The sequence below is a fragment of the Pteronotus mesoamericanus genome, unplaced genomic scaffold (genome assembly GCF_021234165.1).
Source record: "Pteronotus mesoamericanus isolate MK-2021 breed Mesoamerican mustached bat unplaced genomic scaffold, CSHL_Meso_final contig_90, whole genome shotgun sequence".
Taxonomy (NCBI): Eukaryota; Metazoa; Chordata; class Mammalia; order Chiroptera; family Mormoopidae; genus Pteronotus; species Pteronotus mesoamericanus.
Window position 1 is genome coordinate 18,835,557 of NW_026555277.1, and position 18,891 is coordinate 18,854,447.

The following is an 18,891-nucleotide window of genomic DNA, read 5'->3' on the forward strand; positions in this document are numbered from 1 at the left end:
GCATACATCCCAGTTATGGAAATTGTAAGCAGGTCTCTATTGTTTCCTATTTACATGAAAATGACCTGAAAACTAGATGTCAAATTAAGAGCTACAGCTGTTACAAATGCTTTTCTGCTCCAAATTGAAAATGGTGAAATTTGGCTCCTTGCTGGAAAGTTGAGAACAGCATTAGGAAAGCAAAATGCCTGATGAACTCTCTCTGCATGAAGTATTCTCTAAATCATCAGCAATCTAAAATAAATACATTAAATATATTCTCATCAGTGGATTAGGCTTATTTTTAATGTGTTTTCATTGCAAACCTATTATCATTAAGAATTGCAAAACGAAAAGCATGTCAGTTTTCAACATTTGTGGGATATGATGGAATTTCAAATGTGATAATAAATTTCAAATGAGTTGTGCTCAGATATTGCTGATAAATTTAAAACTTGTTCAGTCAAGCAGGTTATATCAGATGCCTAGAATAAAAGTTCGAAACAAAACAAATCTTAGAGTGATAATATCATGGGATAAAACAGATTCTCTTCTGTACTTTCAGGATGAGAATATAGACATTATATGAATATATGTATCTAAAATACTATATAAAGGTATGCATTGTAAGTCATGAATATAAATTTTTGGTGGGAAGAGAATATTACATAGTCTTTAATGGACTACAAGGCAATCATTTTTATAATAACAGATACATAGTGCATGTGAAGGCATCTGAGGAAGACTAAACCCAAAACATTCACATTCTAGGGTTACAGTACTGTTTTAAAGACTTTTAAAAGCAGAGACTAAAATCTTATTTAACCATTGAAACTTTATTATCTCTACCTTTATGATGTATTTTTATAGTTTTGTACTTAGAGCATAATGCTTATCTTTCCTAATAAATGTATTACATATCCACATGTTGATAGATAGACTTGTATGTATCATATAAAAGCATTTGGAATATGTTTAGTCTATCATAGACTTCAAGATTTCAGCTTAACAAGTTTTAGAATGGCTTTACATATTCTCATTTTTTCTATTTTGCAAATATTTCTCTATCCTACTTAAAATGCCTTGTGTAAACATCTCTGTGTCATCCTGATATCTACTCTTTAGTAATTATCAATCCTGTATTTTTACATTCACTTAATAAAGTAACTCTTCTAATCTGTTAAAGTTATCGATCTTGTTTCAAATACTAAAACTTTTCTGTGGTATGAATTTTTAAGGTTCATTTCAACATTGTAAGATTTCCTTTTACAATATTTCCCAATAAACTTTTATGCTATCTTTATACATGACAGCACAATATTTGGCTTGAAGGATATTCGACAGCCATTAAATTACTACCATGAAAATACTATTATACCAGAAAAAAGAAACAAAAAAAGGCTTTTAATTTTGTTGATGTGATATGCAGACACTTATAGAGAATTAGATCTATTTAATATAGATGAACATTGTAAGTTTTATACAGACCATGTTTCACCATGCTCTTTATAAATTATTTTCTGTTATTTGTTTCAAGATAAAAAGAAAAGCATTTTAAAAGAGGAGGCCTCAGAAACCAGTTTATAAAATTTTATTTATTTTAAAAGGGAAAAATAACCACTCAGTGTTATATACTCTTAATAGAGTTTAGTAGACATCTCTCTCTATACACCATTTATAGAAGACAAACACAGCAAATAGGGCTAAACACAATATCTTATAGAGTGAAAATATGCTATTAATGCTATTTGTTTAGGTAAATTACAGAACAGAATTCAGGGACCAGTGAGCAGGAATACACACATTTATTAATGTATGTGGGGGGAAGCTGAGAACAGAAAATGAAGTGAAAAGCATATTTTAGCAGTAGGAAGAGAACAGGATTGGCTACTACTTGTGAAAACCAGACAAAAAGTGAACTGTGGAGTAAAGGAAAATATTTCAGTTATAGAAAGAAAAGTTGAGCCCTGGATGGTGTAGCTCAGTGGGTTGAGTGCCGGCATGTGAACAAAAGGATCATTTGTTCAGTTCGCAATCAGGGCACATGCCTGGGTTGTGGGCCAGTTCCCCAGCAGGGGGTGTGTGAGAGGCAACCACATATTGATGTTTCTTTCCCTCTCTCCCTCCCTTCTCCTCTCTCTAAAATAAATAAAGTACTTTGAAAAAAAAAAGTTGAAAGATTTCATTACAGTCAAAATAGCTAACTTTGCATAACTTCCTATGACATACTAAAACAAAAGCAGATAGACACAGAGCATTAAGACCGTTAGTATTAAGGAAGCTTAAAATCTTCTAAGATCCAAATGTAAAAGTGATTCAATAATCACTGGAACCAGTTGCCACCTATCTACCTATCTAAGACTTTAGGACAAGGTGATGAATGATGGTACACAATTGGTGGTTAAAAGTGAGCCTATTGTGAATGGCTGCTCTGCAAAATCTACATGGGAGGCATTGCAATTGGTTGGAGAGATGCGAAGCTTGAGGGAGAGAACATTGTACAATGGGAGCTGAGTATGTTTGTAGGTCTAATTTCTTGACACAAGGCAAAGGGACAGCGTTTTTAACATTACAATTACTTAACTCATTTGGGGTAGGGAAGAGACAGGACTGAGGGGAGGGTGGAGTAGACCCTTTGTTTCAGAAGGAAATCATGATTCACTTATGAAATTAGACAGGAAGTATATCCTAGCAGTGACTTTGAGTCAGGTGTCTGAGTAAATCATTTCAACTAAGAAGAAAAGCATTTGTTTCCTTACTTGTACAATGAGAAAATTAAGATAAATCCCTAATAGAATTGTTGGTTTTAAAGAAAAAAAAACAGAGAAGCTAACAAGTATACATTGGACATCAGTATCTGGTGTGTAGAAGGGGTTCAAGGACTATCAGCTATTAGTATGATTATCAGAACTTTCTAAAAGAACAAATGAGCTCATGGATTAAAAGGGAATAACCTATTTTGAGCTTTACAATTTTTCTCAATTGATTTCCTCAGCAAGACTTTTAAAAAATCTTTAACTACTGTAGGGCTGAGGAACATTCCTTCACGAATAGAATGCTGACACTGGGAGAGAAGACAAAGGGATGTAACTAATGGAGAGAAGGCAGCAGTCGGTGTTCTTTAGGGACTGATGCACAGAGCTGCCATATACAATGGTGTGAGCGATGTTGAGTTAAATATCCAAGAAGAGTTTGTACATGGCACTGAAGTCAACCTGATTGTAAACTGTGAATATACTAAGTAAAAATACAACAAAGAATTTGTTGTTGATGATGATGGGATTTACTTAATTCAGTTGAATTCAACATATGTTAATTGAGTGGTTCCAATTGGGAAGTTCTACAAGGGAAAAAAAAAAGTGGGGGCCTAAGGAGTTCATACTCTAGGAGGCAGGTAAAGACAGGTAATAAAAAATAATACAAAGCAATAAAACAGAAGTAATAGTTATAGTAGCACATTCTCAGTGAAAGGAAGGTATTATTTGGGAGGCCGTGTACTAACTGTATTCTGGGTATTATACCATGTACTCATATCAAATGTATGCAAGCACTTACATCAATTCCATTTAATAGATAACTAAACTGAGGCCTGGAGGAGTTAAAAGTTTGTCCAACATCATACCATTTATATGCGGTCGAGTCAGTATTCAAATTGGAATTTATTGCATTCCAGAGCAGTTGTTTTAAACCACTTAGACATGTATTTCAAAGCAGAGCCACCTTCTGATGAGGGTCAGAGGAATAGGGTGCAAGATCAGAAAGGGAAGCTGGAATCAGGAAAACCTTCTGAAGGAGGTTGCACGTGAGATGGAACTGAGCAGGGCAAATGGGTCTTCAACCAGAAGTGGTAAGCCTGGCGGCAGAGAGCGCAGGTGCAAAGGGGAGCAGTCTGCATGGACACTGAACCAGGACAGTGTGGGCACATGAGTGGGGTCAGGGAGGGAGGAAAGGAGGGGAAGATGGAGAGAGTGATGGAAAGAGAAGGAGAGAAGGTGGAGAGGAGGAGAGATGGATTAACTCATTGTGTTGGGTAGAAGATAAGGTTGAACCATTAGTTTGAGATCAAATCTCAGAATGGTATGTCAAATTCTAAGCTGAAAAATTAACACTTAATATTGTAGAGATTGAGTCAGTAAAGGCTTTAGAACTATGAAGCAGTGTGATAAATGCTGTAGTTTAGAAATATATACCTGGCAGTGATAGGTGTGATCAATTAGAAAACAGAAAGGCAAGGGAGGGATTGGTACTGGAGACAGGAATTAGTAAATTACTGCAATGATCCTTCTGACAGGCAATAAGTTTAGAGCAATGATCATAGGAATGCATCATGAAAAGATGGGGAAAAGTTCGAGATACTTTGAGATGGACTCTGCCAAAAATTTGCCAAATGAATGGATATCAGAGGCAAAGGAATGGATGGGATAGAATGTGAGGGCAGTTTTAAGCCTGGAAAAAGGCAAGTATGGAGGAGGCAGATTTGAGGAAGTGTCAAGAATAAGGTAAATCAGGAATGAGAGAGAAATTAGGGATGAGGGGAAGGTCTCTGACACCCATCACTTGCTATTTAAAAGAGAAGCTAAAGTATAAATTTATATATAAGAAAAACTAACCCCTGGAAAGCTCTTGCTTCAATGTCTTCTTAAGATCAAAATAAATTGAGTAATGCTCTAGTAGGGATTTTAAGACTATTTTGAGACTACCCCCCAAATGTTAGTTTCCCTTAAATACAGATGTTTGTGTTAATAATGGATAATCAGTTAAGTTATGTTTATGATTTATGGAGCAATGTATTTTATCTAGTCAGTCATCCAGTCAACAAATATGATGCTATTATATTCCAAGGCTTGTATAAGGTGTAAGGAATCCCTTGGCAGGTCTGTAAGTCTCGTTTGAAAGAATGACAGATAGTTAAAATAAACTGTAGTATGTCTGATAATGATAATCACAATAGCAATTAATGGTTATCTGGCCTTTCATTTAGCATTATATTACGAGTAATTACCAGTAATGTATCTCATTAAATCTTCACAATAATCTATGTGATCATGATACTTATTTTTCATATAAAACTATTTTTAAGAGGTTTAGACCATAGCTATATAGGTAGTGTTCAAACTCAGAACTTAACTAAATCCAAAGGTTTGGGCACTAAAGAATGGTTTGATAAGTTCTGTTGTTTAGTGAATGCATTAGTTTATCTGTAAAATGGAAGTGATGCAGTATTTATATGTTTGACATGAGTACATACTATAATGCCCAGAATACAATTAGCATTGCTTCTCAGATAATAGCTTGCATTTTATCCAATAGTGAATTATGGGATGAATTAGAATAAGGAGAGACTGATACTGAAGAGAAGAGTTACTAGGTTATTACAATAATCTAGCTGAGAGGTAAGAAAGGCTTGAATAACGACTATGGGACTTAAAACACAAGAATGAGCTCAAGATATTTAGAGATAAATTCTGCAACAACTTTCCCAGGCCCTATGCCACCCGCAGGGAAGGAAGCCCAAAGTCAACCTCTGTGGAATATCAGACTCTCTTTGCCCTAGGAGAATGCTGACCAGGTAATTCAGCTGCAAATGGCTTTATAATTTCTCTTCAATTGTTTCTTTATCATCCCATACCAGCTAGAGCAAATGTCCTCTTCCAGATATGTAATCTCGAAGTCCTCCCCTACTAGCTGTTCATTCCACGCCGTTAAGATTCTTCTCACCCAAGAGTCTCCAAGTGCTAGGACTTCGCACTCACTCTGCTTTCTGAACTTTGCCCCAAACTGATTTCAGCTCATTTTCTCCATACTGGTGCTGACCGCATGAAGTTCCCTAGATCCGGTTACGTAGCATTAAATAAAACACCAGAAAAGGGCATAAAACAGGTAACACTGGAGTCAAAAGATTTGAGGACAAAAGTGATGGATGCAGACTGGGTCTCTAGCAGTTATCTAACTGCTCTAAACTTTGCAGTTCCTTAGCCTACTAAAAGTGATGATTAAACTCATGTGAAAGGCTGTTTTGATAATCAAATTATACATATATTTTAATGAAACATATTATTTTTAAAAACTTCTGTACTTTATTTCTTTTAATTTCTTGTAACTACCAAAAACTTAGCTAGTTTGACTATGCTTTGACTATGCAGCCATAAACTGAACGATTGTTCATTCTATGACATCTATCTATATAACATTTAGCCAAGATGTTAACAAACTTTAAAAAGTTAACATTAAAAAAAGTAAAATTAAAGTCAAATAGAATAAGAGAATTCTTATTCATTATGCCTACACCCCCAAAAACCAATCTTTTTCTTTTTTAAATCAATTTTTAGAGTGAGAAAGAAAAGGAGAGAGAGAAACACCGACCTGACTGGAGGCTGAACCCGCAACCTTGGCAGAGCTGCACGACGCTCTAACCATCTGAGCTACCTGGCCAGGGCCATCCAGAAACTATCTTATCTAGTTTCTAAAGATAGATCCCTGGAGATTTCCTGTACCAAATTTGTATTGTTGTGCATCTCATTAATCAAATAAACAATTTACATAAGGACTATGTCATATGGCTATAAATTATAAGCTTGAGAAAAATCCACACAGTAAAGCAGTGTGATAAAGGATGATCAGATATATTAAAGCTAATACCATGTAAAATGTTTGCCACCTATTAGTAACTGGACTGAATGAAAGGAATATGTTGATTAAATGAATGAGTGAATGATCGTCAAAAGTATCATCTTCTAGTGATGAAACCAACAACCTATTAAACATGGAATCACTTTCACTGTGCAAAATTTAAAGCAACTTAGAATGACGATGATAATAATATAGATAATGATAATAATAATGTAGTACTAGCAAATGCTCACAGGGCTTATTCTGACCCAAGCACTATTCAGAGTACTTTACATGTATTAACTCATTTAATCTTCATACTAATCCTGTAAAGGATTTAATATTATTTCTGTTTTACAGAACAGAAATCAAGGCAAAGAGAGACAAGTAAATTGCCTAACTGATTAGAACCAGTTAGCAGCTGGGCTGGGAATTGAACCCAGGAAGCAGCTAGGGCAGAACAGAAAATTAGTGCAGAGAATAGAAGTACTGGTCCAGATGAGAGCAACTGGCTTTGTATAATAAGTTACTTACATTAAAAACATGAAAAATCTTGGTTGATAGGCTGGACTTATTTTATCTACATCAAATAAAATATTGCAAAACTGTTAAAAGGCAATGCAAAGCAATATTCAAAGAGATAACGTCAAAGTAAAACACTCAACCAAAATGCACTTTAAACTATCGTTCAAAGAGAAAAGAAAAGCAATTAAGAAATTCAGGTTGCAGAATTGTTGCAAGAATTGAGGCTCATTTGTATATATGCTTGTCACGAGGTTCTTATATCATATAGAGAATGAGAGAAAAGAGTAATTAAGTTAATTAATTTTAGAATTGGGACAGGCTTCACTCCACTATTCTAATTATCTTGATCTTCCATATAAAATAAACCAACTATAAACTATGAAAGAAACAAACATTGAATTGAAGGGAAATATTCCATTCACATGAAAAAAATACCTCAGTGCATCCTTAGTTTTCGGTGATGTCAGTAGTTCTGCCTGTACACCATTCATAACTTCCACATCTTCTAAGTTTTGTGTGGAATCCTGTAGAGAGACAAACCCATAAGCATGTGGATGCTATGCATGTAGAATTGAAAATTTGAATGAAATGTCTCAACATGAGGGAGTAAATGCTTTTACTCTGGATATACACAGTATGCTCCAATTTCTCAGAAGACTGGAAACAGGTGCTAATTTTTCAGTGCTTTCAATTCTGTTTTCTCTCCCATTTGGGTTTTGAAATACTCAAATGGGCCATTTACACAAGGCAATATGTTAAGAGCTTTGGAATACATCATTTAGCTACCTGCAACCCAACCAGCAGCTTTTGGGACTGAATGTTTTCAATCAGCAAAGTAAAGGGGTACCAAAGGGAAGGTCACATTGACATATTGGCTTTAAAGTACTGCACTAGCTTGTACTCCCCTCCCCCCAGTGACACTAAAATATGAAGAAAGCAAAATTCATGGGAAAAAAATGTTGCCTGTCAAGGTCACTCCTGTCAAAAGTGTAATAGGAATATTGCACAAAAAGAAATCTGGAGTCCTTCGTTTGTTATGAGCCTTTGAGCCTGAGGATGATCTTTATCACAGACAAAGCAAAATTAACGATTTTATTTCTGAAATGGTGAACACTGTTCCACTACAAAGAGCTAAGAGTGTCAGAGAGGCCCTTTATTCCAGGACAGCGGGGACATGGAGTTGGATGTCATATGGAGGAGAGACTAGGCTCTAGAAAGTACACCTGGCATAGGTTTCCATTTATGTAAGACATTAGTGCTCCATTAGGCTTTGGAACTGGACTTCATTAAAGTAATTCTGCAGATACACTACTCTTCAGAAGCAGAGTCAGAAATAGATGGTGTCAGTCCTGGATGTCGGTTTCAATGAAACAACAAACCACATGGAGAATGACCCATTATTCACAATCAGCACCTGTAAACACAACACTCATGGATCTAAATGTACCATTTCAACAAAAAAAGACAATATATGAGTTAAGAGTTCACCATAACAGAGTTAGGTTAACACTTTGAAAATAAGAAGACGCAGAGCCACAACTTAAGCAGTTTGTCATAGTGAATGGGGCAAAAATACAAATGTATTGCACTTGTAGACTGAGAAGCAGCATTTCACATAGGGATTGGTAGTTTTGTGAAGGACTTGGTCTACAGAGATTTTTTAAAAATATATTTTTATCCTCTCCATAGAGATAAAGAAAGGCACCAAGCCTTGAAAGATGACTGTCTTTGAAAGCTTTTGAATATTTGTATTTTTATCAAGGGCTAGATATATGTTTTCAAAGGACAGGTGACAAAAATACTTAGGAAGACAATTTAACAAAATATTGCATTTGTGACTATCACACATGTCAGAACATTTGATGTCAAAATCATTAACTTCCTTAGCTGCCTCTTTCACACAGGAGGGTGCTCCATGAAGGGCATGCATTCGTCCGGTCCCCTGTGTGTGAAGCACATAGCACAGTAGTCATTTAAGGAGTGTTACTGGACAAATGATCCAAGTGCGAGTGACTTAGTTTTCATTGCTGTTTAATAAATTACCCTAAAATTTAATGGATTAAAAAAAATAAACATTATTGCTCATTTTCTGAGTGTCAGAGATTGAGAAGCAGCCTGTCTGGCGGTCTGGGGAGGAATCTCTCACGAGGGGGTAGTCAGATGTCAGCAGGGCCTCGGCTGCAATCCCCCCACGGCTTGACTGGGGCTTGAAGACCTTCTCTCTCTTTTTTTTCCTTATAAAAGCTTTATTAAGATATAATCCACATAACATTAAACTTTTACTTTTAAAAAGTACAATGCAGTCATTTTTAGCTTTTTCACAGGTTTGCAACTGTCTCCACTAATTTTAGAACAATTTTGAAGTCGCCGAAAGAAACCCCACATCTATTAGCCTTCACTCCCCATGCTCCCTGGCCCCCTACAGCCCCTAGCAATCAATCTGCTTTCTGTCTCTGAGGATTCTCCACTATGAACATTTCACATAAACAGAATCGTAAGATATATGGCTTCTTTCTCATAGTATTGTATAATGTTCTCAAGTCTCATCCATGTTGCAGTATGCGTCAGTATTTCCTTCAGTTTTATAGTCAAATGATATTTCATGGTGTAGCTATGAGGTCTGTCAGGAAGTATCGAGCCATGCACTATGTAAAATAGGGACATTTATTGAAGAAGATACAAGATACAAGACACACTGTACACAGGACAATGACACTTCAGTCCCCTTCAAAGCAGGCACCTTGGGACCTCATACAGTTCTCCCTATAGCCACCAGCTGCCCCATGGTATTTTCCTGAATCTCATTGATGGTCTAAAGTCTCTTTCCCTTCAAAGGTGATTTTAGTTTTGGGAAAAGCCAGAAGTTGCTGGCCACCAAATCTGGGCTGTAGGAGGTCTGAGTCACCTGGGTGATTTGATGTTTCACAAAAAAACTCTGTATGAGAAGTGATGCATGAATGGGCATGTTGTCATGACGAAGGTGCCAATCACCAGTTTCCCATAGCTGTGGCCTCCAGAATCATCCAAATAGTTTCCATGGAGGAATGTTCAAGCTCAATGTAAAATTTGATGCAGATTTGTTGTTTTACTTGCTCAGTCACTTTGAATGCAACAGCCACACAGTACACATGCTCACCCGACAGCATATACTTCCCCTATTGACTAGTACAGTGAAGTCGTCGTTCACACATGCTCAATCCAGTCCACTCTCATTGGCTACCAGGTTACATCACTGTCACGCAAACCTTTCTCATTATATTAACAATGCCTGGATTTTTTCTGGACAGGCCTCATATACCACATTTTGTTTGACCCTTTCAACTTGATGACATTTGTTTGCACTTTTACTGATTATGAATAATGTTGCTATGGACATTTGAAGTAATATTCAATTATGAAATATTGTTAACAGAAAGATGTCTAGTGTAGGCATTTGTTTTCAGTTCTCTTGGGTACATACCTAAGAGTAAAACTGTTGTGCCATATGGTAATTCTAGGTTTAATATTTTTAGGAAATGCTATACTATTTCCAAAGGGTATGCACAATTTTACATTCCCATAAGCAAGTATGAAGATTCAAATTTCTCTCTATATATCTATATCTATATATAGATATAGATATATATATCTATATCCTTGCCAGGACTTACCTTTTAAAAAAAATTTTTTCCCTATCCTTTTGGATATGGAGTGATTTGCATTTTCATAATGACTAATGATGTTCAGCATTCTTTCATTTGATTATTAAACATTTGTATATCTCCTTTAGAGACATGTCTAATTACATGAATGTGTATTATTGTGTTTTAAGAGTTTAATTTGTTATATGAATTCCTTCTCCTATATATAATTTGTAAATATTTCTCCCATTCTGTGGGCAGTCTTTTCACTTTCTTTTTTAATTAAATCATTATTTATCGTTATTCTATTACAGTTATCCCAATTTTTCCCCCTTCGCCCTCCTCTGCCCATCTTGCCCTCCACTCCCACAGACAATCCCCACTCTGTTGTCCATGTCCATGGGTCATTCATGCAAGTCACTTTGTATAGTCACTTCCCCTTCTTTCCACCATGATTTCCCTTGCCCCTCCCCTCTGGTCACTTTCACTCTGTTTCATATTTTTCACTTTCTTGATGTACCCTTTGAAACACCCAAAAGTTTTAAATTTTGATGAAATTCAACGTATCTTTTTTTGTTGTTGCTTATGTTTTTGATGTTGTATCTAAGAAATATTGCCTAATACAAGGTCACAGAGATTTACTCCTTTATTTTCTTTTAAGAGTTTTATAGTATTAGCTGTTACTTTTGGGTTAATTACTACTTTGAGTTAACTTATATATGGTATGGGTAGATGTCCAACTTCATAACTGGCATATGAATATCTGTTTGTGCCAGCATCGTTTGTTAAGAAGGCTATTTTTTCCCAACTGAGTTGTCTTGACACCCTTATCAAAATTCAACTGACCAGAAATGTAAGCTTTTATTCCTGGAATCACAAATCTGTTTCACTGATCTATATGTGAGCCTCATGCCAGTACTACACAGTCTTGATGACTGCAGTTGTGTACTAAGTTTTGAAACCAGAAAGTTTTTCTCCAAATTTGTTCTTTCTCAAGTTTGTTTTGGCTACTCTGGGTCCCTTACATTCCTGCATGAATTTTAGAATCAGGACATCAATTTCTGTCCAAAAAAAATTGGGTTTTTTGAAAAGCATAGCATTCAATTGATCAATTTAAGAGTTTTATCTCATTTACAATATAAAGTGTTCTAATCCATGAACAATTAATGGTGGTTGTGAGTTGAAATAAATATTCTTTTCGGCTTTGTAGTTATGCACAGACATATATCTCCAGGATGGCAAAGAAAAAATTGGGATATTTGCTATAAAGTTTTAACTATCTAGTTTTGTCTCTTTGATCCCTACTCCACATGGAACTTTCATGTTGATCCCTAGCCAATGTAAGAAAATAGCATACTTTCTGGATCAAATCAACATTCCGCAAGGTTAAAAAGACTTTTTTTCTAGTTCTAGTTAGATGGTAAGTAAAGATTCTATTTATGTCAACAACATACTTAATGCACCAATTATATGGAAATGTCAATTAGAATTTGAAAGCAATATTGGGCCAATTGCTATGTAATAATCTGCTCAAGGGTAATTCTGAACCAAGTACAGCTTTAGAGCAATCATGTCAATAACTACAGATTTAAAAAAGAACACACACAACACAAATTTACATGTCTAAAACAAGAGTCGAACTAGTTTAAAAGTAGCATCAAAAACCCTTTGCTTTGCTCAGCTAACAAAAAGGGCAATAACTGTAGGTTATCATCTCAACTAATGGGCAGTGTTTGCCACTTGCTAAAATCATGTCTATATATTGCAGTAACGGAATTCTTTGATATTTCCTAGCGATGGGGTCGGCAGACAAATGGTTAGGGCATCCTAGCAGGACACAAAGCCAATTCCAAATTTACTTCAACAACGCTGTAGCAATGCAGTACTTCAAGAGTTATAGGCCAGGACAGTTTATTTATCAACAGAGTTCATAAAATAAATTTTTCAAAAAATTAAAAATAATTGAAAACCAGTAAGAGCGTTTAGGATTTTCTCTCAATAAATTAATTACATGGGGGAATAGTCATAAAAGAACAGGTATCTAAAAATAAAAATTATATTTTTCTCATAGATTAAATAACTTTGAGAAAAACCTGTAAACCCATGATTTTTTAATTTGGAAGTAGAAGGGGAAAAATGTCATTCTGAAGAACTAGAGATATAAACAACTGGTGCTGAAAGGCCACTATCACCCTTCAACTTTAGGCTTGAGCAATAGTATTTGATCTCAAATCCTCCAACTCGCCTCTAGGAAACAAAATGGTTTGGGAAGCTCTATACTTAATTTATTAATAAAATTATTATAAGTTTTCTTTTTAATGTTAACTTAAAATAAATGGATTTAATCAGCTGCACAGAATATGAGAGCACAAAGCTATTTCAAAATGTATTTTGTCTTCTCCTCCAGCCATGTTGCAATCCTTCACCCTTTGATAACATTCAGCAGAGGGTTGAGTCTTGCTAACCAGGCAGAGACCTTTAAGAAGCTTGTTCTTTACCTCTTTTATCAAAACAGGGAACATATCCTATAGGGCTCTCACAAGAGACAGGTTTAATTACTATAATTTTTAAAAAGTGGACTTTTTTAGCAACACCGTTAGGATCACAGGAGCATTTCTGACAGGCAGAATGAGTTAGACTTAAACATCCCTATGCTATTTTTAACTTTAAAATCAACACTTACATAAATATTCCCAAACCAATTAGCAGCAGCTGGAAAGCAAAGGTGTTTACATTTAGTGAGCAGTAGTGCTAACAACTGCCAGTGCTCACAGGCAGCAAGGAACGGGCCGCGCACCAGGCGGGGCTCCCCTCTCTCCAGGGGGATCATGGTGTCGGCACCAGACTGTCATCTCATAGTTCACGTTTGGTAGAAGCTACCGATTTCGGAGAGGAAAGTGTGTTCCTTATGTAGCATCTTTAACTTATACATGTCCAAGTAAACTCAGTACGTTGGATAAAACTTTTTGGAAGAAAACACTACCCAAATTCTCATTGGTTTTCCCTGGCTGACCACAGCTGTAAAACAATATTATAAACAGTTTTACAGCCCAGTTTTTCATCTCTCAGGTGAGAACTAAAATAGATGTCCCTTTGACTGACACTAGGTGAAAATACACAGCTGTGACTGTTTTTCCCCGTCAGCTCATTTCAACCATATTTGAAATTACTTGCCCACAAAATTTTAACTGCAATTGAGTTATGTTTCAAAAGTTCAGGTGCATTTTAAAACAAGATTTGCATTCACGATTTTCTGAAATTGCATGTGAATTTTAGAATGAAAGCAATAGAAAAATTATACAGAGAAGATTTGAATGCCATATGTATGTGTCTCGTATTCATACATAAACATAATGTAAATTTTAATTTTAAAGTTAAAATTTTAGGCATACTTTAAGAATATTTGTTTTAATTTTTAGACCAAGAATATCTGTGCTAAAGTAAAAATAAGTTGTATTTAATAAGCACACACACGAAATGAACATGCTTTTTGGTAGTCAAACACTGCTATTCAGGCATGATCTAATAAATATTCCTCATGCCTAGATCAATGCATTTCATGGAAAAATCCTCAGCTTCACAGATGCTATCCCAAATGTTTCAGTCCTAGTAACTTAACATGTCCATCATTTATTTTCTATATATCAAAATAAGTAATTATATATAATAATAGAATTGAATTACATCATAAAATCATTTAATATAAAATATTTTGATTATATACAATGCATATTAGAGTGTATATTCCTGTTTCTAGAAATTGGCTAGACAACTAGAGGTTTGAAAAGTGCTAAATTACAAGTTTCTTAAGAATAAGAATGGCACTGTATTTATTTTATTCAACACTTTTAAGAGAGGTTGTCACACTTGAATGTGAGTCAGAATCACCTGGAGTGTGAAAAACACATTGTTGGGGCCCATCTGAGGCTCTGATGAAGTAGGTGCAGGGTGAGGCCTGAGTTTGCATTTTTAACAGGTTCATCGCAGTCAAGGAACAATGCTTTGAAAAATGCTGCCTTAAAGCAACTAATGCACGTCCTCAAAAATCCTGAGTAATGTAAATAAAGCTCTGTACAGACCGTGCGGATGAGCTAACCTAGTCAACTCACTTGATAGCTAAGGAAACTGAGATCCAGAAAAGAGAGGTGACCATTCCCTTTTTACTTATTGTGACAGTGACAAAGCCAGAATCTAGGATTCTTCTTTCTCAGTTCAATGTGGGATTAATGGTCATTGAATTAATAAAATGTTGGCCTTATTCATTTTATAGATCCTTTTAACTTTCAACAATGTTAACAAAAACTCTAACAATGTCTTGAACATACTTTACCTTTCTTTCAAAGATTTCAAAACATTTCTCATGTAACTAGATACATATTCATAACAATCCTAAACAATTTCTTGGCATTCCTATTTGAATTTTATACATGGACATACTCAAGGACAAAAAGCTTAGTATCTTTTCCCAGGTGAAACTAAGGGTCAAAGAAAGAACCAAGATTACTTAGGGCTCATATCTTGTAAGATTTAGGTTTGCATATAAACATGTTAAGTATATTTACATTGATATTTCTCCGAGCTACTGATTTTAGACAAATGGGGTGAAGAAACAATATCATATCATGAAACATTAAAATAAATGATTTACATGAAAAAAACTATCAAGTCTTTTATTATTCTAGAGATTGAGCTCTAACAATAACATTTATAAAAAAAAGTTTTGTTTAGGGAACATAATTGATTAGATTATAATAATCGATTAACTAGTCTCTTGGTAATCTTGAAAGCAGGTGAAAACATTAATACTCAATGGCTCGCTCAAAACCTTGGCTTGTGGGGTGTGTGTGCAGATGTGCACACACTCACTGCTAAGCCATGGGGTAAGTTACTTCCATGCATGTGGGGAAAAACTGCACTGAGTTTAAACAACTCCAGGCTTTGTAAAATACACCAAAGGTCAACATCTTCCAGTTGACTGCCTCACAGAACTCATCCAGTGTGGGATGATGTGCTGCAGAGATGAAACACCACTGACTCTCACCCTGGCTAGTGTGGCTCAGTCAATTGCATCGTACCATAGACCGAGAGGTCGTGGGTTTGATTCCCAATTAGGGAGCATGTCTGGTTAAGGGTTCAGTCTCCAGTCAGGGCCTGTCCAAGAGGCAAATGATCAATGTTTCTCTCTCCTATTAATGTTTCTCTCCCTCTCTTTCTCTTTCCCTTTCCCTCTCTCTACAATCAATAAAAGAAAAAAAAAATTAAAAAAAAAATACCACTGATTCTCAACACACTCAATGAGTTGGCCACATTTGTGTCCAAGAGATGCTGAATAATTTTAATAGATTCAATAAAAAGGCATTTGAAAGGAGACAGACCAAGGGATAGTAGTCAAATTAAGCTCTGTTCTAAGACAAAGAAGGCAGAGTTCCCAATATTTCTCTCACTGCTTTGCCTGGTGACCGTACACTTAATTTCCTGGCTTCACTTTCACTATCTGTAAAATGGGGGCCAGAAGATTTCTCTTTCCTTTCCAGGTATAAAATATCCCAGAACTTAGTGAAGGGATACCATAGAGTCAGGCAGGTAAGCACTTGCTAAAGAAACAATAAAATCCTCCAATAGGTAAACCTGAAGAAATGTTTTCTTGGAAAGCTTCCCTTGAGAAGCAAACTCTTACAGAAATATGCAATTTTATACTTTCTCAACATACTGATTCTAAATAACAAATCCATGGCATGAGTAAATAAAACTAAAACCTTCCCTCCATTTTCTTTCTTTATATTGTTCTATGGTATTGTCTTGGATATATCCTTTCCTTAGTGTTAATAATTAGCATAGGTAGAGTTCATTGTTAAGATTTTCCAGTATTCTGATTGAGATATGAGAAGACAAATTTTTAAAATAATTTTTTTAAATGCATACCCTTTAAACATTTTACTTTCTGAGTTCTTTTTGGTGTGTGTATTTTGTTTGCTTGTTTCCTGTAGAAATTTATAAAGTGGCCTTGACTAAACCTGATGCCAGACAGTTGAAACACCACCATGAGTTTTAAAAAAGGTGGGAAAGAAAGGGGAAATTCTGTTTTGTTCATGAAATGTGAGTGGACCAGACATACTGACCAATCTCATCTAGATATCAAAAATGAAAACTGCTCTACTTCCTTTGCTGTACTTAACATCCCCACAACTACGGAACTGCATAAGGGGCCAGGTGGGTACTAGAGATATCAGTGGGAACACTTTTTAAAGTATATGGTTGTCTAACCATTATGTTGTACACCTGAAACTAACACCAAATAATACTGAATGTAAACTGTAATTGAAAACATTTTTAAAATTTTAAAAATACTAAAATAAAATAAAAAGAAAATGCCTACTGACGTGATGATCAGCATTTCACCTGCTCTGCTGATCTTTTCAGCAGAGGACCAACAGCAACAGCAACAGGTGCATGGCCTCCCACTCAAATTCTGTTTAATGAAAAGCTGCTTCACCATCCTTAGAACTGTGCACGTTCAGGAGTTCAACGAGGACACTGTGCAACCCTCATATTGATGTCCACTGTTTCTTCCTCACGCCCAAATAACACATTTTAAAAATGCTAAAAATAAGAGTGGCACACAAATATATTTTTTTAAATACAAGGCTGACACAAACATGTCAACAATGACTATGATTTATGATTGGATTATTTCCCCAAGCAGTCACAGCTAATTTTCTGTTTTTTAAAATTATTACTATTGAACACTACAGAACTACTTGAGCCCAATCCTTCAACACACCAAAATGACGCTGCTTATTACTGAAAGGATGAAGGTACGGGACAGCAAAGTGCGCTCTCGCACAAGGGTCTGCTTCAGATCATGCATCCATCATAAAACATATGATCAAAGGTATTGTAAACATCTGCTTCTCTTCCCTTTAATCTCTGTTTAAACTATATCATCTTCTCAAATATTTAGAATACAGGTTTGTCAAAATGGGCGGTGTGACGGCACGAGGGCCTCATGTGTAACTCCAAACTATCACTTAATGCTTGTAAATATATGAGGATTTGAGGAAGCCAGGATAATTCAGCAATTACAAAACATTTCTAGCTGAACCACTCTCATTTGGCGGGCTGAAATATATTTCAGTCAGGTTTGACTCCAGTAAATGTACCATATGCTTTTAAGTAAAGCTACGTAAATTCTGGTTTTTGACAGGAGAGTGCAAACGTTCAAAAAAAATGCATTATTAAGGGAGTATCATTTGCACGAGCATCTCACTCATGCTGGCACAGGCGCCCGTCTCTGCTGGTCTTTGCTCGGAAAATCTTCACTAGGAAAAGGAGCTGCAGACACTTTTGAGTCAACAGACCAAGTCTGTAGGGTTTCAGGAAGGAAAAAAGCAGAGGGATTTATGTGTAGGCTTAGCCTCTTTGAATGTTTCCAAAAAATTCTCAAAAATAGGAAGCCAAAATTCACTGTTGGAAAATTCTATGTAATTATCAGATGCAGAGCCAAGTTTACAACCTATCTTCATTCATGAATAAGGCATGTTCAAGGATTTTAAAGAAGTCTTTCTTATTGCTCATACCTTACGTGGCCATGTAACAGGGCAGAGCTAGTGCTCCCCCAAAGGGGGGATTTGTAATGGGTCCAGAACTTGGAGTGTCCAAGGAAAATATAGGATATTCTCACTCCCTCCAAGGCAGGTTGCCATGGGGGATGGGAGACATGGAGCAGGGCCATTGAGAGTCATTTTGCATGTTAGAAACAGCAGGATAGCTTCAAACTTCATATGCAAAGATGGTTATTTTGCATATCAACAAGGCTAACCAGGAAGGTTTGTATAATTTAAATCCAGGATATAACTGAGAAGCAGCTCCCCCAGATATAGGGCCTGTCAAGGGAGTCGGAAATTGGGTAATGGGGGGGGAGATTCCTGCCCGGATTTAAACCCAGGCATGGCGGTCATACTAGAGGTTTCTGACCACTCAGTTTTGGGAGCAGAGTTGGGGCTTCCTTGATCATGCAGCTTAGGAAGGAGGGAAGCAAGGTGTAGCTGCCATGCAAAGCAGCTCCCCTGGTTACGGCACATGTGCATGAAAGCTCGGAGGTAGTTTGCTCCACGCCACGCGGGAGCAATGTGAAGGCCATGTGGGAAGGAACGGGGAG

General features: G+C 36.1%; 1 protein-coding gene across 1 annotated transcript in view; it reads right to left on the reverse strand.

The window, feature by feature from the left end:
• Positions 1-18,891, reverse strand: part of PARD3B (par-3 family cell polarity regulator beta) — a 943,196-nt gene that overhangs the window by 445,590 nt on the left and 478,715 nt on the right. The window contains exon 5 of the mRNA XM_054585774.1: positions 7,549-7,637. Coding sequence (XP_054441749.1) covers positions 7,549-7,637 — 89 coding nt within the window. The remainder of the gene's footprint in view (positions 1-7,548; positions 7,638-18,891) is intronic.